The following is a 19,348-nucleotide window of genomic DNA, read 5'->3' as shown; positions in this document are numbered from 1 at the left end:
AGGAGCTCTCTCGGAGCACACGCTTCCAAGGCCTCAGCCCTCTGCAGACCAGGCTCCAGGTGGCCGCCAGGAGATGAAAGAGGCAGGAGCCCCCCTCACCCCCGACCCTCACCCCCACTCCCATGCCTGGATTTCAGACACTGGCCTCCTGAGTTGTGAGAGGACAGAGTTCTGTGTGGCAATTCCTTACGGCAGCCCCAGGACACTCACATCGCACGGAAATAGGTGACGTCCCAGGAGGAAGTGCCTCGCAGCCCAAGAGGCACCTGGGTGAAACAGCAGGAGCCCGACACAGGATGAACTACGGGGAAGTGTGTGCGTTTCGGCGAATATGCAGAAAATGTAATTGAGATGTAAACTGAACCTTGAAGCAAACTGTGCCCCAACCTTGTCATTTGTCTTTCTCTCCCACGGCCCTTGCTGCCGGCGAAACCCACCCAGACCGTAAACGTGCGCCGAGTCACGTCCCAGGTGTGTGTGATTCTCTTCTCAAGCCTGGAGATTCAAAACGAGGGCATACACCGATGTCCTCACTGCCCGTGAAAACACCTGCCATGCGGAGCCATCTCCTAGACCAGGAGCTCACAGCACCGAGGCGTCTTCCGGGCAAACACTGAATCTGTGGGGGAGTCCGTCACAGGCTCGGTGATGTTTTGCCAAAAAGACGGAGGTAGAGATGCTTCCATTTGCTGGAGGGCGGCGTCGTCAAAGTGAATGTGAGGAGAAACGGAAGCTGCGTGTGGGGGCCGGGCAGAGGGGCCTCAGCCCCTTCCAGGCAAGGGGGCGGGGGTCCCTGGGTCACTCTTCCCAATGTGCATGCTCTTGGCACTTCCCTTCCCCCGGCCCAGCCTCCACTGGGGTGTCCTCAGGATGCTGAGCTTTTTAAATACATTTTTATTGATTTCCGAGAGGAAGGGAGAGAGAGATAGAAACATCCATGATGAGACTCATGGATCGGCTGCCTCCTGCACGCCCCACACTGGGGTTGGAGCCCGCAACCAGGGCGTGTGCCCTGACCCGGAATGGAACCGTGGCCTCCCAGCTCACAGGTCAACGCTCAACCACTGAGCCATGCCAGCCGGCCGTGCCTTCTTTCTTTAGAGCTTTGGATTCTCATCACTTCGCTTCTCTAAAACGCTGGTCACAGTTTTGGCTTTTGATACTGCTGCCCCTCCCCTGCCTCAGTGTGGAACTCAAGAGCAGGCTGCCGCTTCTTCTCTACTTTCACGGTGATGACCCCGGGCATGGAGGCCTCGGGGTCTCGGTGGGTAGGGAGACTGAGGCGGAAAGGAAGGCTCCAAAGCCCACCTGCCCCAAAGCAGCTGCTGTTGCTCCAGCCTCAGCTCTCCTGGCTCAGGGGCCCAGCCAGGACCACCAGGAACGGGGACTCACTGCAGTGAGGGGACCCCATCTCCACACACCGGTGGGGTGGCATCTCCGAGGAGGGTGCTGGGCAGCACCTGGAGGGCGTTTGCTGTGTGGGTGGAGGGTGCTGGCTGCTCCACGCCGACTCCCCTGCCCTGGCCTCGCACACAGTGGGTCTTTCATCCTGTCTTCCTTTTAACCCTTGAAGAGCCCCGTCACAGACACGGACGCCCCAGGAGTGTCCGACGGGATGCCGTGTGCCGTTTCTTTCTGTGGCCTGCAACTGTGGATGGTGTTTTTTCTCACAAAAATAAATTGGGGCTTGAATATGGAAACATGTAATGCCTGTACCCACATCCCGGCTCAAACCGAGAGTGCCCCCCAGAGGTGGGAATGGGCCTCCCTGCTCCTAGGGAAGGGGGTCAGGTGAGGACGAGGGCGTCCCAGTGGGGGTGTGATTTCGGGGGGTGGGATCTGGGCCTTGCCTGCTCAGGAGGGCGAGGGGCACGGCTGCCGCTTGGAACCCCCCTTCTCTCCCCTCCCCTCTGGGGGTCAGCTGCCCTCGGGGTCTCCGCTCACCTGGCAGACCGGAGGTCCTCCACCTGTCAGGCCAGGCCACGCCTCCTCTCCGTCCAGACCCCGCCCATAGACCTGCCCCCGCCCCCTGGACGTGGCCCCGCCCCGCTCACGTGACGCTCTCGGCGCTCCCAACCCCGCCTGCCTGGGTGGATGTGATCGGCGCTCCTCAGCTCACTGGCTGGGCGCGCGCACGCACGCACGCACGCACGCACGCACGCACGCACGCACGCAGTACGTCCGCGGTTCGCTTCCAGCCGCGGCGGCCTCGGTGGCGGCCTGACAGGATCCTGCGCCCGGCCTCCTCGAGCGGAATGCGGCGCTGACGAGCGCGGACCCTCCGCGGCGGCGCCATGAACCTCCTGCCGTGTAACCCCCACGGCAACGGGCTGCTCTACGCCGGCTTCAACCAGGACCACGGTGAGCGCGCCCCTCCCCGGCCGGGCCCCTCCCTGCAGCCCCCAGCACGGCGGGCCTCCGCCCCCCGGAGCCCTCGCCGCCGGGGCCTCTGCCCCCCAGACGCCCCTTCTAGGCCGGGCCTCTGCCCCCCGGGCGCCCCCACACGCCGGGCCTCCCCGGGTTGGGCCGGGCCCCGCGCCCCGCCCTCCCGCCGCCGTCCCCATTCGGAGCCGGGGTGCGGGCCGAGGCCGGGGCGGGTCCCGCTCCTCCGGGCCTTTCGCGATTCTCGGGGTGGCGGCTGCCCCCTGTCCGGCCGCCCGTCCAGGCCGCGCTCCCCGTCCCGTGTCCCCGCCGGGGCGGCCCGCGCGAGCCGAGGCCGGAGCCCCCTGAGCCGCGCGTCCCCCCCTCGGGCCACGTCTCCTCCGTCCCGGCTCCCGCCGGGTGGGACCGTCGTCGGGTTGTCCCGCTGCAGGTTTTGGCGTCGCCTCGAAACTCGGCCCCCGCCCCCTCGTTAAAGATCTTTAGCAAATAAGCCGAACGTTACTTAAAAAACGCGTCCTAGTCACACTTTTTTTCCTTTTGCATTTTTATACGTGTGTTTGATCCAAACTCACTTCACATGCTTTGGAGCAAGATCGCAGGTCCTCCCCGGGGGACAGTTTGAGATGAAGGCGGCTGTCGGGGCGGCTGGAGACCGCGGTGGGGACGGGGCTCCCGCGCTCCTGGGGGTGCCTGCCCCGGGAGGGCGGCTTCGGGCCTGTCAGAGGCGGTCCGTGCGTGTGAAACTGGTTTCCCTGTGGTCGCGCTGACGCTTTGGTTGATTCCTGAAGGTGCCCCGACGGGGCTCGAACCCGACCTGGGCGTTTCCGACGACACTCTGACCCGGGGTCGCCCCCCGTGGTCCGTGAGGTCCGAGAGGTTGGCGACCGCTGGTTTAAGGAAACCTCTGGAGTCTAACCAGCCGAGCTGCCGGCGGGCCCTCCGGGCACTTTTGATTGACATTCTCGAGGGCCTGGTTGTGTTGCGGTGGTGGTGGTGGTTTTAATCAGAAAATGTCAGTGAAGGAATACCTCCCACCCAGGGTGTTTTCTCTTGTTTACTGAAAATCAAAGGACTCTTAAGAATTTAGCAGGAAATTACATACATATTTTATTTTACTTACTAGAGGCCCGGTGCATGAAATTCGTGCACGGGGGAGGGGGCTCCCCTCAGCCCAGCCTGCACCCTCTCTAATCCAGGACAGACTCTTGGGGGATGTCCAACTGCCGGTTTAGGCCCGATCCCCGGACATCCCTCTCACAATCCTGGACCACTGGCTCCTAATCGCCCACCTGCCTGCCTGATGGCCCCTCACTGCCTGTGGTGCTGGCCAGGTTGCCCCTAACTGCCCCCCCCCCAGCCTGGTTGCCACCAATTGCCCCCCCCCCCCCCCCCCCCGCTAGTCGCCCCTAACTGCTCCCCCTGCCAGCCTGGTTGCCCCTCACGGCTCGCCCCCCCTGCTGGCCTGGTCACCCCACACAGCCTGCTGTTCAGTCGTTTGGTCGTCCCTCACTAACCGCCCCCTGCCAGCCTGGTCATAGGCAGCCATCTTGTGAGGGCGTGAGGGTTAATTTGCATATCACTCTTTATTGTATAGGGTTTTTTCACATTTTGATCCCAGCTGTGGTCACTGGGTGATTTAAACCAAGGGCTTGCAGGGTGCCGGCGGGGAGAGCTGGGAGGACCTGGGACGGTGGAGCTACGTCTCCACGGCAGGTTTACGAGGTTTCGCCCTTGGGAAGAAAAGGAGGAACAGCTGCTGCTCAGGGACAGGCTGCCAAGAACGTCTACGTGTGGGCTTCCCAGGTTTTGTTTTTGGGAGACTCAGAGCAGGTGCTGTAGGAGCCGGCGTTTGTGAAGGTAATGTTGAGTAGACAGTGCCGTGCTTGCCTTGCTCTCCGTGGCCTGAGTTTACTCTGCTCGTGCTGTGCCAGGACCTGTGCACAGGTGTGAAAGGAGAGCTGAAATATATCAGAAAAACCATGGTGAGAGGTGGTGGGTGTGCAGGCTGTGAGGTAGGGACTAGGGCAGTGGTGGCGAACCTTCTGAGCTCGGCGTGTCAGCATTTTGAAAAACCCTAACTTAACTCTGGTGCCGTGTCACATATAGAAATTTTTTGGTATTTGCAACCATAATAAAACAAAGACTTATATTTTTGATATTTATTTTATATATTTAAATGCCACTTAACAAAGAAAAATCAACCAAAAAAATGAGTTCGCGTGTCACCTCTGACACGCGTGTCGTAGGTTCGCCATCACTGGAATAGAGGTTTTCTTTAAGTTGAGAGGAGGCCAGTTTACTTCCAGCCTTGGCGGTAGGTTGTGGAGGAGGCGGCAGTTAGACCAAAGGTGGAAAGGTTGGGACGGGTGTGTATGACTTGGGCTAAATGAATGGCCACATGGGTGACCACAGGCGGTTTAGGTTTGGCCTAAGGGCAGGGGTTGTGAAGAAAGTAATAATGAGGTTCGAGCGTGTTTGGGGCCAGATACTGGACTTCGGGCAGTGATTGTGGCTGAACATTGTGGGCGTGGATTACCAGAGGAAGGACAGTCGGTAACAAGGTTTTATAGTAACTAAGAATGCTTCAAGACATTGACAGTGGTGTAACAACTCCTTCAGAAATATGCTTTCAGTGAAAAGAGATGTCTGGCTGATAGGAAGGGAAGGGAGAGAGAACTTTAGAAAAATACTCAACAGCAAGTGACTTGAAACCATGAATGCAAGAAAATAATTCTTATATACATACCTGCCTTAATGCCAAAGGAGTTGTCTTTGTATTAAGTTTCAATGTAATTATTGTGTTCCAATGATGCTAATTAAGAAACCAGTGAAGTTTATGATTTTATAAAGGCCTCATTAAAGGTTATTTTTAAAATATTTTAAAAAACATTTTAGTTGATTTTTAGAGAGAGAGGAAGGGAGAGAAAGACAGAGAAACCTAGATGTGATAGCAGAACATCAATGGGCTGCTTCTGCATGCCCCCTATCAGGGATCAAGCCCGCAACGCAGGCATGTGCCCTGATGGGGAATCAAATAGGCAACCTTTCAGTGCACAGGATGACAAATGACACTGTTGTGCTAGGATGTGCACTTCCTATATAATGAAGAGTAATATGCAAATTAACCCTCACGCCCTCACAAGATGGCTGCCTACCACCAGGCCGGCAGGGGGGTTAGTGAGGGACGACCAAATGACTGAACAAGCAGGCTACATGGGGTGACAAGGCTGTTAGGGGGCTTAGTGAGGGATGACCAGACAACTGAACAGCAGGCTGCGTGGGGTGACCAGGCTGGCAGAGGGCGCAATTGGGATTGACCAGGCCAGCGGGGGGGCAGTTAGGAGCGACCAGGCCGGCAGGGAGGGGACAGTTGGAGGTGATCTGGCCGGCAGGGGGGACAGTTAGGGGTGATCAAGCCCGCAGGGGGGACAGTTAGGGGTGATCAGGCCGGCACACAGAGGCAGTGAGGGGTGACCAGGCAGGTGGGCGATTAGGAGCCAGCGGTCCAGGATTGTGAGGGGATGTCCGACTGCTGGTTTAGGCCAGGGTCGGGCTTAAACTGGCAGTCAGACATCCCCCAAGGGATCCTGGATTGGAGAGGGTGCAGGCTGGGTTGAGGGGACCCCCCTCCACCCCCGCATGAATTTTGTGCACCGGGCCTCTAGTCATTTAATAACTGCCCACAGGGAAGTGGTTGTGGCCTGTGCAAACCATGTCTGTGTGGTCTGTGCATCTGCTGGCATTCTTAGGAGTGGCCACTTTCTCTAGACGCAGCGAGCTGATTAATGTGTCTTTCACTTTAGGATGTTTTGCATGTGGGATGGAAAATGGATTCCGAGTCTATAACACCGACCCACTAAAAGAAAAAGAGAAACAAGGTAAGAAGTAACCAGCATTTCATGGTTTCTCTCCTTTCCAACCCTCATAGTCTAAATTTTATCCTGTACATGGAGGAGGCGGCGGGGGGAAGGGAGAGATGGGCACAGCTGGTTTTGAGAAGTAAATATAGGGTCCATGGTCCTCCATCAACTTGGATGGAGCTGTTTCCTTCCTTCCTTCCTTCCTTCCTTCCTTCCTTCCTTCCTTCCTTCCTTCCTTCCTTCCTTCCTTCCTTCCTTCCTTCCTGTCTTTCTTTCTTTCTTTCTTTCTTTCTTTCTTTCTTTCTGTCTGTCTGTCTGTCTTTCTTTCTGTCTGTCTGTCTTTCTTTCTTTCTGTCTGTCTTTCATCTTCTACGGTGCCTGGCTCTGTGCAGGGCCAGGATACAGTGGTGACGTCGTGGGCATGGGCCTGACTGATTTCTCCAGTGAATTGTCAACTTTGAAGAATATGTCTTCTGTGTCTGGAGGAACAAGGTGTAGTTGATCTAGACCAGTGGTCGGCAAACTGCAGCTTGCGAGCCACATGCGGCTCTTTGGCCCCTTGAGTGTGGCTCTTCCACAAAATACCACGTGCAGGCGCGCACATACAGTGCGATTGAAACTTCGTGGCCCATGCGCAGAAGTCGGTATTTTGTGGAAGAGCCACACTCAAGGGGCCAAAGAGCCGCATGTGGCTCGTGAGCCGCAATTTGCCGACCACTGATCTAGACCATTTTCACCCCTCGGTGAAGGTAACATTGTAGAGAACTCACATGATGGGTTTAATGACAGCAGATGGGACTCTTAACTCTTCGTGAGTGCCCAACTTAGAAATATCTGTAGCAATAAAATGATGTTTTCATGGAGTACAAGCTGGAATCAGGAATTCTGTTACTAAAATAAAATAATGGTAGTCCTTTTCCCATTTGACAGGAAAAATGTTAAATTTACTGATAGAATTTTTTCAATTTGTTCTTTTTCTCCTACATATTTTTCTTAAGCTTTTAGTGTTTCCTGGTCCTGATGGGAGAATCAAGCACTGCCCCATGGATGAACCGATCTCAGATAAATCCTAGGAAGAGAGAAAGATCCTTTTTCCTCCTGCAGTTGTAGTTGTGGTTTTTATTCAATGTACAAGTTACATTTTCTGGTGCTAGAACTTTCTCATCTGTAAGAGGAAGTTACTGCATCCTGGTGCTCCATTAAACAGCCCCCTTTCATTTTAACAATCCTCCACATTTTCAGATTTATTTTTTTAAATAGTGGAACCCCTTTGTCAAAGGAAATCTTATGTACAGCCTGGTATGTAAACCAGTAAGTGGTGCTTTATATGTAGGGATTTATTTTGTACCCTGATGTCTGTAACTTTCATTTATTGGAGGAAGACAGGGTAGCCTGGTAATGAAGGGCCAGACTACACCACCCACATTGCTTAGAGCCGAATCTTGGCTCTGACCCTTATCGGGTTGCTGTGTGACCTTGGGCAAGGCTTTCGCCTTCTCTGGGTCTCAGTTTCTTTTTTTTTTTTTTAAATATATTTTATTGATTTTTTACAGAGAGGAAGGGAGAGAGATAGAGAGTTAGAAACATCGATGAGAGAGAAACATCGATCAGCTGCCTCCTGCACATCTCCTACTGGGGATGTGCCCGCAACCCAGGTACATGCCCTTGACCGGAATCGAACCTGGGACCTTTCAGTCCGCAGGCCGACGCTCTATCGACTGAGCCAAACCGGTTCCGGCCTCAGTTTCTTTATGTGTAAAAGGAGGACAACTGCCTACAGTTATTGTGAAGAGGAATGAGGTGGAACATGTAAAGCACAGATTAGTGCTGGGCACACAGGAAGCTCTGGGCAAGCGTGTGCCCCCACCATCTGCAGCAGCAGCATTGCGGGGAGACTCCTGTTAGTCGCCCACGCATCTGACATCTGTTCTTTTTGTTTGGGTTGATAGTGAATTAAGACAACTGCTTTATACAGATAAATAGTTACAAAATATTTTGAAACAGCTTGACTTGCAAATTTCAGGATACTTTTTACTTAAATTGACTCAGAATCATGGAGAGGAGTTAAAGAGTTGATTACTAGCAGCAATAAAAGAGAACAAAATAATAATAGGCATGGAAGAATCTAAAATATAAGCTAAGAGAAAGACACCACACATCTGTGCAGTTGTGACTGGACAGGTAGGAGCTGATTCTTAGGTTGACGTCTAATTTCCAGAGGTTTTGGTTCCTCACTTGCCCTTTGCTGTGCCCTCACTAACCAGGAGCTCAGTCATTTCAGACCAGAGAGCAAGGTTGGGGAGAACGGGTGGGGCAGCCCTGCTCTATGACAGTCAGCACAGTGGTGGGACCTGCTTCTCCGAGCCCCCACACTTCTCATTGGGGCTTGCTTCACCTTCCTGAGAGAGCACTGTCTTCTGTCCTGGAGGACATTGAAAATCTGACATTTATTTTCCTCATAATATAGCTTATGAATATTTTTGAGCATTTCAAACTTTAGTGGAAGAAGTGTTTAAATAATTTTTAAAAACTCGGTTTTTGCATTAAAGTGTTTAGCTTGCTTTCTCAGCTTACAGGTTTTGCTATACCATAAAATACGAATTTAGATATGTCATATTTTGCTATATTGGCTTCTTGGGGTGCTACGTGCTCAGCGTTTATGCATGAAAATAGTCGATGGGTGACAGGATGCTGAGAGATGTCTGTAGCTCGTAGCTAATTATTTTCCTATTCAGTCACCATTCTCATTTCTGATGGTAGCTAGATGCTTTAAGTTGCTGATTAAAGTCAAATGCCAACTGTTAGTTTCACCTCTTTTTCCTTTTTTTAAAATTATAAAATATACATACTAACTTCTTTTTAATATCATTTCAGAATTTCTGGAAGGAGGAGTTGGCCATGTTGAAATGTTATTCCGCTGCAACTATTTAGCTTTAGTTGGTGGTGGAAAGAAGCCAAAATACCCTCCCAACAAAGGTAAAGTCATCGTGTATTTAATAATTGTGTCTCATGTGTACTAGCTTCTTGGACTTTTGAGAACATCTTTGTGTCTGTGGCCACATTCGATCCCCCTGTGGTTCTGTGTAGTCCAAAGGGCTAGCCTCTGGGGCTTCATCACACCATTTCCAGACATTTCTGAAAAAAGGAGTTCCCCAGATTTTTTTTTAATATATTTTATTGATTTTTTATAGAGAGGAAGGAGAGGGATAGAGAGTTAGAAACATCGATGAGAGAGAAACATCGATCACCTGCCTCCTGCACACTCCCCACTGGGAATGTGCCCACAACCAAGGTACATGCCCTTGACCAGAATCGAACCCGGGACCATTGAGTCCGCAGGCTGATACTCTATCCACTGAGCCAAACCGGTTAGGGCGAGTTCTCCAGATTTTTGACACCCTTGATTGGCATTGTTCATCTGCAGAATTCTGTCTGGTTGACAGTTTGCATTTGTTTTGAATTACAGACTTTTTGGTATTTGGTTGCAGAGCCAGAGGAAGTTTGCTTTTGAATCACAAGAGTAAGAGTGATTCAGGCAGTTGTTACACCTAGTGCTAGTGTGCATTGTTGCCCTTTACGGGGAGCCCACTCAGAGATTTGTTAACTGAGAGGTTTCTGGAACAAAGGTGGCTTTTTGAGTAGAGAAGATAAAAATGGCTGGATGCCGCCTTCCCTTGCATTTCCCCACCACTCCTGGTCAGCATGCTCGACCTCAGAGGTTGTCTGTGAGGTATCTCAGCCCTTGGGATGCAGACTCCCAGCACATCCTGGAGAAGCCCTGCACCGAGAGCAGGCCGCCATTTCTGAGCTTGAAGAAGGTGCAGCAGAGAAAGCCCTGGCCCTGGGCTTTGCATCGGGCTTCACAATGAGATGGACCCAGGTTTCTTGCACATTCACACTGAGTAACTAGAAGGAGGGTTGGATGAAATTCGCCTGAGCACTAGGCAAGGGCTGTCAGAGCAGAGAGCAAAGCACCTGTGACTGTGTGAGAGGGGAAGGAGCAGACGAGTCCTGAGGGGGTGGGTTTAGACCTGGGAGGGAGAGAACCAGCTCTGCCTGGTCAGGTGACTGGTGTAGGGTCCCTTCAGAGTGGCCTGCTTAGTATTGTGTTCACCCATTCTTTCTGATATTTCAGTGATGATCTGGGATGACCTGAAAAAGAAGACTGTTATTGAAATAGAATTTTCTACAGAAGTCAAGGCAGTCAAATTGCGGCGAGATAGGTAGGTTTGGTATCCAATTTCTGAAAGTGGAATAGTCACTTTCTCAGAAGGTGGCTGAAATACTTTTATGTTGAAGGAAGAAAGTGTTCAGGAAAATGATGTATTGAAATATGATGACTACAATAAAGAATTTTAAAAAATTAATGACACAATAAATGGAAACCTCATGAATGTATGACAGGAAAAAAAATGTGATGACTTTGGTTTATGATCCAAAGGACATAGGATGATTTATGTTACTGCAAGGAAGGCTGTGAATTTTATTGGCCTCGATGGTCCTTTCGAGGTCAGGGGTCAAGGGTCAGGGGCATAGATGAAACGCACCTGTCTCGGCCTGGCGCTGCCCTCAGTGGCTCTCAGTCCTCAGGAGAGCTGTCTCCATCCAGCAGGTGCTGACGGAAGACACAGGTTTGGAACCAGCTTTTCCAAAAGCTGTCTCAGCACATGTGTTCGCTTTGGAGGAACAGGAATAGTTGGAAACTCCTTATGGAGATGGTGTCTCTCCTTGTTGAGAGCGGGTTTCTTTCTCAGCTGCTGCCTTCAGAGTGTTTAGGGCAGTATTGTGGGTAGCAAGGTAGAACAAAGCTTCCCTCATTTGGGTTTAATTTGATACGGTTTACATACTCAGCTGTGGAGAACAAGACACTGAACAAGATGAATGTCATCCCTGCAGTCTTAGGTTTGTTATTTCCAGAGACCCTTAGTAATGCAAATAGTGGAGCCAAATCCAGGACTCCCACTTCCTGGCATTTCTAAAGTATCCAGACCTATCTAAAAGCACAGAAATGTCATTTCAGCCCCATGTATTCTACTTGGTTCTTACTCCAGGTGGACCAGTTGATGATAATGTCTCTTTAAATCTCAGAAAGGTCATTAGCCAGCCTCTACCCAGGTGAGAGGCGTTTGCTCCTCGGTGCCGACCTCACCCTCAGGTTGCTCCTGTGTGACTTGCTCCAGAGACCTGCAGGACCCCAGACTCAAGCAAGCATAATCCTTTGATGGTGTTTAGAGTTTCTAAGGTTCAAAATGATAAGAGCAGATATCCCATAATATTTGAGTTTTGTTTTGGGGAGAGGAATTCTGATTTATTTTTTCTTTCTTTCTAGAATTGTGGTTGTTTTGGACTCTATGATTAAGGTGTTTACATTCACACACAATCCCCACCAATTGCACGTCTTTGAAACCTGCTATAACCCTAAAGGTAAGAGATTGAGAGGATGCCGAGACCTCCAGGCCGGTGAGCCTGAGGGCCGTGCTGCGTGAGGTGGTCCTGAGGTGTATTGGGGCACTTGCTCCCTCTACTTCATTGGTTCTCAACCTTCCTGATGCCGCGACCCTTTAATACAGCTCCTCATGTTGTGGTGACCCCCAACCATAACATTATTTTCGTTGCTACTGCATAACTGTCATGTTGCTACTGTTATGAATCGTCATGTAAATATCTGATATGCAGGATGCATTTTCATTGTTACAAATTGAACATAATTAAAGCATAGCGATTCATCACAAAAACAATATGTCATTATAGATGCGTTTTCTGATGGTCTTAGGCCACCCCTGTGAAAGGGTCCTTCGACCCCCAAAGGAGTCGCGACCCACAGGTTGAGAACCGCTGCTCTACTTCCTCCTGGGCGACCCTTCCGCGGCCAGCCTCCTCGGCAGTGGCCCCTTGACCAGACTCAGGCCCTCTCAGGGCTCCAGGGAGATGGCAGCCATTCGAGAGCTCCGTGTGGGCCCTGGAATCTGTGTTTTTATTAAATTCTGAGGCGTTTGCTTCCCTTTTTCTTCTGGAGGCAAGATGAGTTGTGGCTGACTTTGTTATTCCTTAGAAGCTGCTGTGAATGTTGACATGCAGATCTTTGTGTGGAGCCCTGTGGGGTAGCTCGGTTGGTGAGAGCATCATCCTGATGCTCTAAGGTTGTGGCACGTAACGAGCATCAACCAGTGAGTGCATGAATAGGTGGAACAGCAGATCAATCTCTCTAATCTCCCTCCCTCTCTACCTCTCTCCCTCTTTCTTGGAAATCAATAAATAAAAAACTTAAAAATAAACAAACCTTTGTATGGATACATTTTTCATTTCTCTTGAATAAATACTGAGGAGTGTAATTGCTGGGTTATATTGTAATACACATCTAATTCTACAGAAAACTAGCAAATTTTGCACTCCATCAGTCATCTATGAGCGTTCCAGTTGCCAGCACTTGGTATTGTCAGTCTTTTAACTTTAGATGGTGTTCTAGGTGTGGTGGTATCTCCTTGAGGACTTGGGACGGGAGCGTCTCCATGCTTTATCGCCAGTTGTGTATCTTTAGTGTGAAGTATCTTCAGATCTTTTGCCCGTTTTAAAATTGTTCATTTTAATACTGACTGGAAAGAATTCTTGATATAGTCTGATTAAAAATCAAATTAAGTGTGCCTGGCTGGTGTGGCTCAGAGGTTGAGTGACGACCTAGGAACCAGGAGGTCACGGTTCTATTCCAGGTCAGGGCACATGCCCAGATTGTGGGCTCTATCCCTAGTGTGGGGCATGCAGGAGGCAGCCCATCAGTGATTCTCTCTCATTCTTGATGTCTCTATCTTTCCCTCTCCCTTCTTCTCTCTGAAATCAATAAAAACATACTTTTAAAAAATCAGATTAAGTGTAAGAATATTCTGGATTCCTTAGTCTGTTCCAGTGAGCTGTGTTTCTGTCGTCATGTCAGCATCATACTGCCTTGATTTTTGGAGCTTTAAAATATTTCTGGCAACTAGGTGGTATAAGTCCTCCAAACTTGTCCTTACTCTACATAAATATTTTTTGCTGTTCCAGGATCTTTCCTTAGAACTTTTAGTGTCAGCTTGTCTCTGTCTTCAAAAAAGCTTGGGGAGATTTTAACTGTGAATATGGATTCCAATCCATGGTCATAGTGTAGTTCCATCTATTAGAACTTTGGTTTTCCTTTGCAACGTGTAACAGGGTCTTAAATTCTGTTGTTGAATTTATTCTTAAGTATTTTGTTTTCTTTTGCTGTTGTTAATGGAGCAGTTTTCACGTTTTACAATTTTGCATTCTCAGTGCCTGACACCATGGCAGACAGACATTTGGTAAAGTTTATTCAATAAGTTCAGCAAATGTTTCCAGTTATGAGAAGGTCTCATGGGAGGTAGCTTCACTTGGCCCCCTGGTACCCTTTTTTGATTCTGATATAAATGGAAACCCACAAATAATTCTCACTTTTTTCCTTGGGAACTGGAGAGCAGAGAGCAGGTTGGACAAGGCTTTGCATGTGGAAAAGCGGAGGCTTTGAAGATGGTTTTGAATCCTTGACGGTTTTTCTCTGTCTCTGTTTAGGCCTCTGTGTCCTGTGCCCGAATAGCAACAACTCCCTCCTGGCCTTCCCCGGGACACACACAGGCCACGTGCAGCTCGTGGATCTGGCCAGCACCGAGAAGCCGCCTGTGGACATTCCTGCCCACGAGGGCGTTCTGAGCTGCATTGCTCTCAACCTGCAGGGAACAAGAATTGCAACTGCATCTGAAAAAGTAAGGGTGTGTCCCTGCCCTGGAGGGTGTGGTCCTGCTGGTGCCCACCCACCCCTACGACCTCACAGATGGGCTCCGCAGAAAACAAGTGGTCGTTGACATGGCCGGTCCAGAAGTCACTGGACCTGGGCAGCCTTGTCTGTGGGCAGAATTGCAGCCTTGCTTTTCCTAACTGGCTGTGGAGGTTACAGTGAAGGTGCCATTTCTTTAGACATGAGTTGACGGCACTCAAGGGACAGGTCAGCCTGGCCTCTGTGTGCTCTTGGGTGACTGCAGGGAGCAGATGCCCAGGGCCAGTCAAGGGTCCCAAGTCTCCCTCGCCCCTTGGCCCTTGCCCAGAGCTGTCGCATCAAAGAGCCACCAGCCCATTCTTGGGAACAGTGGAGGGAAACGTCGGGTTTTAGATGATGTGGGTGAGTTTGGGAGGACGGTTGTAGGGCTAGTGGTTTTGTGAATAGATCTCGGTGAAAAAACTAAAACGTTGTGAATCTTTGATAATGAAACACTTCACTGTTTTTCAAAGGGGACCCTTATAAGAATATTTGATACTTCATCAGGGCATTTAATCCAGGAGCTACGAAGAGGATCTCAAGCAGCCAATATTTACTGGTAAGGTGACCGCGTTTCCGCCGAGACAAGGCATTGCTTGGGTGGTGCATTGAAATGGGCCCTGTGTGATGTGGAGCCACAGGCGAGACCCCCGGGCAGCAGGCAGGAGGCGGCTATGCTGTGTTGGTGGGGGCACGTGTCGGCTCATTTTATTAGTAGTAATTTTAACGTTTATTATGGGAATATATACAAAAGTAGAAAGAGTATTATAATTACCATTAACCATCACCCTACTTGAGCATTTATCAATATTGTCCCGTTTTATTTTACCTCTTCACTTTCCCCCCAGCTTATTTTTCTGGGGTATTTTATGGCAAATGTTAGAGACCTGTTGGCTCCTCTGTAATTACTTAGCCGCCTCTGGGAATCTGAGCTGCTTTCTCCATCGTAGCTGCTACCACGCCCCTGGTGTTGGCAGGACTGAGGTGCTGGACCCCTGGGTGGGCAGGATTCCATTCTTTGCATCTGTGGCTCTTGTAGGTGCTGAGCAGCATTTGGGTCTGGGAGTTAAGAATGTGATTCATATATAAACGTAGTGCGTGTGCCTGTGGGGCCTGTGGTGGCAGCATGCTCTCCTGTCTGTCTGCTCTCGGCCCCTCCCGCAGAGCCGGTGCCTCCCCAGCCCGTCCACCTCCAAAGGGGTAACCTGCACTGCAGGGAGCAGGGTGGTTGGAGAGGTGGAGGTTTTCTCACCCAGTGGCGTGTGGGGCAGCCTCAGGCCCTGGGGCTGCAGTTGGTCTGCAGGAAGCCCTCCTTGTCCCCAGCATCCAGCGTGTCTGTGCCCAGGGAGAGGCCTGCTGTGACACTGGGGTGCTGTGCTTTGACCCCGGGTTCTGTGGTCGCGAGTGCTGTGGGCTCGTTCAAGGAGGGGTGGTCCTTACATTGCTGTCCTGAGTGTGGGACGGCCAAGGTGGCAGCTCGGCGGGCTTGTGGCTGTGGCTGGGCTCCTTGGCAGCCACATGAGACCCGAGCGTTGTCCGATTTCTCTGCAGCATCAACTTCAATCAGGACGCATCCCTCATCTGCGTGTCCAGTGACCACGGCACAGTGCACATCTTCGCTGCTGAGGACCCAAAGAGGAATAAGCAGTCCAGGTCGGTTCCAGACGAACGGGCTCGCTGTTGCTTCATGGGGCAGAGTCAGTGAGGCCCCAGCGGGGCTTCTTCATGGTCGTTCCTTTGATTCTTTGAAAACCAGTGCAGGCGATTTGATACTGAAATGGGCGTCATTACTTCCTGTTGTCCCCTCCTTAGAAAATGCCCGCTGAGGACGCAGGCACTCGGTCCTGCATGCCCGTGGCTGTCCGTGTTCGCTGTGTTTAGAAATTTAGTGACAGTCGAGAGCCTGTGTCCCTTCTGGTGCTGATGGCTTCTGGGGTTATTATAAAGCCATTTGTAAGGACTTAGTTTTTTCGTGTGAAAAACAAAAAATTAAAAGCAAAAATAGAATTCAAATTATTAAGGCTAAGACTATGTTAAACAGAGCTGTAGCTTTAAGGTAAGTGAATGTAACTTCTTTTCTTTCCTTCCTTGTCCTCATAGTTTGGCATCAGCCAGTTTCCTTCCAAAATACTTCAGTTCCAAGTGGAGTTTTTCCAAGTTTCAGGTTCCCTCAGGCTCTCCATGCATTTGTGCCTTTGGAACAGAGCCAAACGCTGTCATTGGTAAGTGGCCCTGCCTGACGAGAATGACAAGGCCCCCCAGCCCCAGTGTTGGCTGCGCTAGCCCAGCCCTGCGGGGGCCCCGTGTCCCCCTCGGTCTGCACAGCCACGTGAGGTGTTACCAGCTCCCTACCCTCCGAGGTTTCCCAGGAAATCCTGGGGGCAGAGCCGTTGTTTCTTTAACTGATGACCAGAGAGGGTTTTTCCTATGGCCAGCACGCCCAGAACAGCTGGGACTCGGGCCCCCTATGTGCTCAATAAGGATGGGGAGCCCTGGCCGTCCACAAAGCCGTGTACAGTCAGCTGCTTGGTGCTCCGCGTGGCCCTTTGCAGTTCGGCTGAGCAAGGGCTGCTTGCTCTCACTTTGCGGGAAGAACCGTGAGTAAGATGGTCTCCTTCTGTTGCAGCAATCTGCGCAGACGGCAGCTACTACAGATTCCTGTTCAACCCCAAGGGGGAGTGCATCCGGGACGTCTACGCCCAGTTTCTAGAAATGACCGACGACAAGCTGTGACTCTTCACCCAGAGTGCAATCAACACCCACGGCCGAGTGCCCCCAAAGTGCTGAGTGTGCCCCTCAAACTTCTGGGGCTGGTGCCGGCACCTTTGGGCCTTGGGGGTGACGGGCGGGAGGGACCGCTGGGGACCTTGGTCTCGAAGCCACATGTGGTTGTCTGTTTCCTAAGCAAGGCTTCGCATTTCCAGTATTAAAGGAAGGATGAGCGCCTGAGCATCGTGGACACGCGTGGCTCCGAGCCTGCCTGCTGGCTTGCTCCTGTAGTTCAGCCGTGACACTAGCTTCACTGGGTCACCGCTTCCTCCCACCTGCAGTCGGGGCTCCAAACGGACTTCGGGGCTGGGTTGAGAAAAGGATGGACACATAGAAATTTGTTTTTGTCAACAGGTTCCGTTGTTTTCACTGAGTCTATAATGGGGAAATGGACAGATCTATAAATGTTAGTTCTTACAACCAGATTTGAATAGAATAATCATACCAGCAGCTTGCCTTAGAAAAGGAGGAAGGAATTTTCTCCCATCTGAACATGAAGAGCGACAGCTGTGAGTCCCACCGTGGCCCCTGTGCCCACTGTCACCTGTGGTCAGGCTGTGCGCACGTGCTGGCGGCCTGTCTTTCTGTTGGAGTCGAGGCAAACACGGGACCTCCCGGTGAGGAGGCGCTTGTGCATCACCTGGGTCTCCTGTGAAAACTCCCAGTTGTGTGCAGGGAACAGCAACGCATAGACTTTAAAGTGAGTCATAGAAGAAAGCATCACGTAGAGGATCTGAAGGGAAACATTGACATCTCAGCAGAGCAGAGCGGGGAGCCCTCCCCGCCACTTCCACTTCCTGCCTCCCTACCTTTTCTCTCCCCAGCACTTGTAAGAAGAGCTGCACACTAACATTGAGCGTGAAGGGCACATAACTGTACCGCTGGGTAACACAGAGGCTGTGGGCTCAGTGTCCGTGCCGGTGAGGACTGCTTTCGATGTTCTCAAATCCCCTTTGAAGAAACTTCGCTGCAGTTTTGATTTCAGGTAGCAAACAGGATCTGCAGCAGCAAGTCCTCCGTTTGCCAGTTCTTTCACTGTCGTGTAATCAGCTAACTTTGTATGTGGGTTTCAGTGTCAAGTATGCATGTTCCTTTCATGTGTATTTAATCATGAAATTTAATTTTGCACACTTATTTTTAATGTTTCTTTTAAATAAAAGTGACTAATTTTGTTGTACTCTGTACCTCGCAAGGGAAAAGAATTGTATGTTATAAAACCAAGCCCCTGGTTTTGAGAATCTGGTTGAGTTGTGGGCTCCAGGGCTGCCCCACATGTCCTGCCCTTTGGGCTGCTGTGGCGGAGACGGGGCTCCAGGGCGCCCTGTCCCAGGCGGCGATGGCTTGGCGGCTCAGTTCCTTTGGGGAGCAGAGGTGGAGGACGCTCTTGAGCGGTGTTCGAGGTGTTGTCAGGGAGGCTCGGCCCGTGGTCTCCAGGCCTGGACGCTGCTCACCGAGTGGTGCCCCGTCAAATTCACGCTCACTCAGCTAACACTTTAACCTCAACTCTAGGCAGGGATCGGAGGCGTCCTTCACACCCGTATAATTCTAGTTTATCTTTTCCCCAAGTACAATCCCTCTGGTGTAGCCAAGTATACATTAAATTGGGGTGATGTCCACAAAGGAAGCTTTGGAATTCTTGGTGCATGGAGAGCCTGGGAACTGGAGAGGAAGGCAGGGTAGACGGTGTGGCCACCTGGTACCGCCCAGCGAGAGCAGGTCCTGGGGTGAGGCCTTGCCTCCTTTAGGGAAGGACAGAGCCAGCCCCACAGCCCCTTTGGGCCCCATGGAGATTATCCCATTGTACCAGACAAGCAAAATCCCGCCATTCAAGACCATCCCTGCGAGATTAGGCCGTGTCCTTTATCCATTTTTATTTTTTTAAATATATTTTATTGATTTTTTACAGAGAGGAAGGGAGAGGGATAGAGAGTTAGAATTATCGATGAGAGAGAAACATGGATCAGCTGCCTCCTGCACACTCCTTACTGGGGATGTGCCCGCAACCATGGTACATGCCCTTGACCGGAATCAAACCTGGGACCCTTCAGTCCGCAGGCTGACGCTCTATCCACTGAGCCAAACCAGTCAGGGCCCTCTGGCCGTTTTTATAGTTGGTTTTTAATGGGAGGAGTGGGAGAAGCACCGAAGAAAATGCAGCCATGCTGGGGTTTGAACATAGTTCTTTTGGAGAAGTGCTGTGAGATGCAGCTTCACGCTGTCGGCTGACGGATGCCCTCGGCTCATAAGTGGTGCCAAGGCCCACAGTGAGCCCATCGTGTGCCGGGCGTGTCCCCTCTCCTGATCCTGACGTGATGGTCACGGGGGACGGGGGAGGGTGTTTCTGTGAGCGCTGGGAACTGCATGTTATTGGGGGAGGCGGGGCGTCTTCCATCTCCTACCAGATTATGAGGGACCCTCTGGCTACGGGGCTACGGTTAAGCCTCCCTTTCCTTTACAAGTGACTGAAATGGCAGCAAAACTTGCTCCAACCCCAAATGGCACCGAGGGCCTTTGGGATGTTTGCAGATTTGGGAGATAC

General features: G+C 51.2%; 1 protein-coding gene across 3 annotated transcripts; it reads left to right on the top strand.

Annotated features, from left to right (window-relative positions):
• Positions 1-2,159: 2,159 nt before the first annotated feature.
• Positions 2,160-17,993, top strand: WDR45B (WD repeat domain 45B). 3 transcript variants are annotated; one of them, XR_004966783.1, is made up of 11 exons: positions 2,161-2,361; positions 6,186-6,260; positions 9,117-9,218; positions 10,378-10,465; positions 11,572-11,666; positions 13,800-13,990; positions 14,514-14,599; positions 15,592-15,693; positions 16,141-16,262; positions 16,667-17,509; positions 17,634-17,993. XR_004966783.1 is itself a non-coding variant. In XM_036303747.1 (10 exons), exons 1-10 carry the CDS (start codon positions 2,295-2,297, stop codon positions 16,771-16,773), a joined length of 1,035 nt encoding a protein of 344 aa, XP_036159640.1. In that variant the 5' UTR covers positions 2,161-2,294; the 3' UTR covers positions 16,774-17,993. The 3 variants fall into 3 exon arrangements, 2 of the variants coding, with proteins under 2 accessions (XP_036159641.1, XP_036159640.1); XM_036303747.1 differs by having other exon boundaries at positions 16,667-17,993; XM_036303748.1 differs by lacking the exon at positions 6,186-6,260 and having other exon boundaries at positions 2,160-2,361; positions 16,667-17,993.
• The last annotated feature ends 1,355 nt before the right edge of the window (positions 17,994-19,348 follow it).

The sequence above is a fragment of the Myotis myotis genome, unplaced genomic scaffold (genome assembly GCF_014108235.1).
Source record: "Myotis myotis isolate mMyoMyo1 unplaced genomic scaffold, mMyoMyo1.p scaffold_m19_p_38, whole genome shotgun sequence".
Lineage (NCBI taxonomy): Eukaryota > Metazoa > Chordata > Mammalia > Chiroptera > Vespertilionidae > Myotis > Myotis myotis.
Note: the sequence above shows the minus strand (reverse complement) of the source record. Positions and strands in the feature narration are given on the sequence as shown.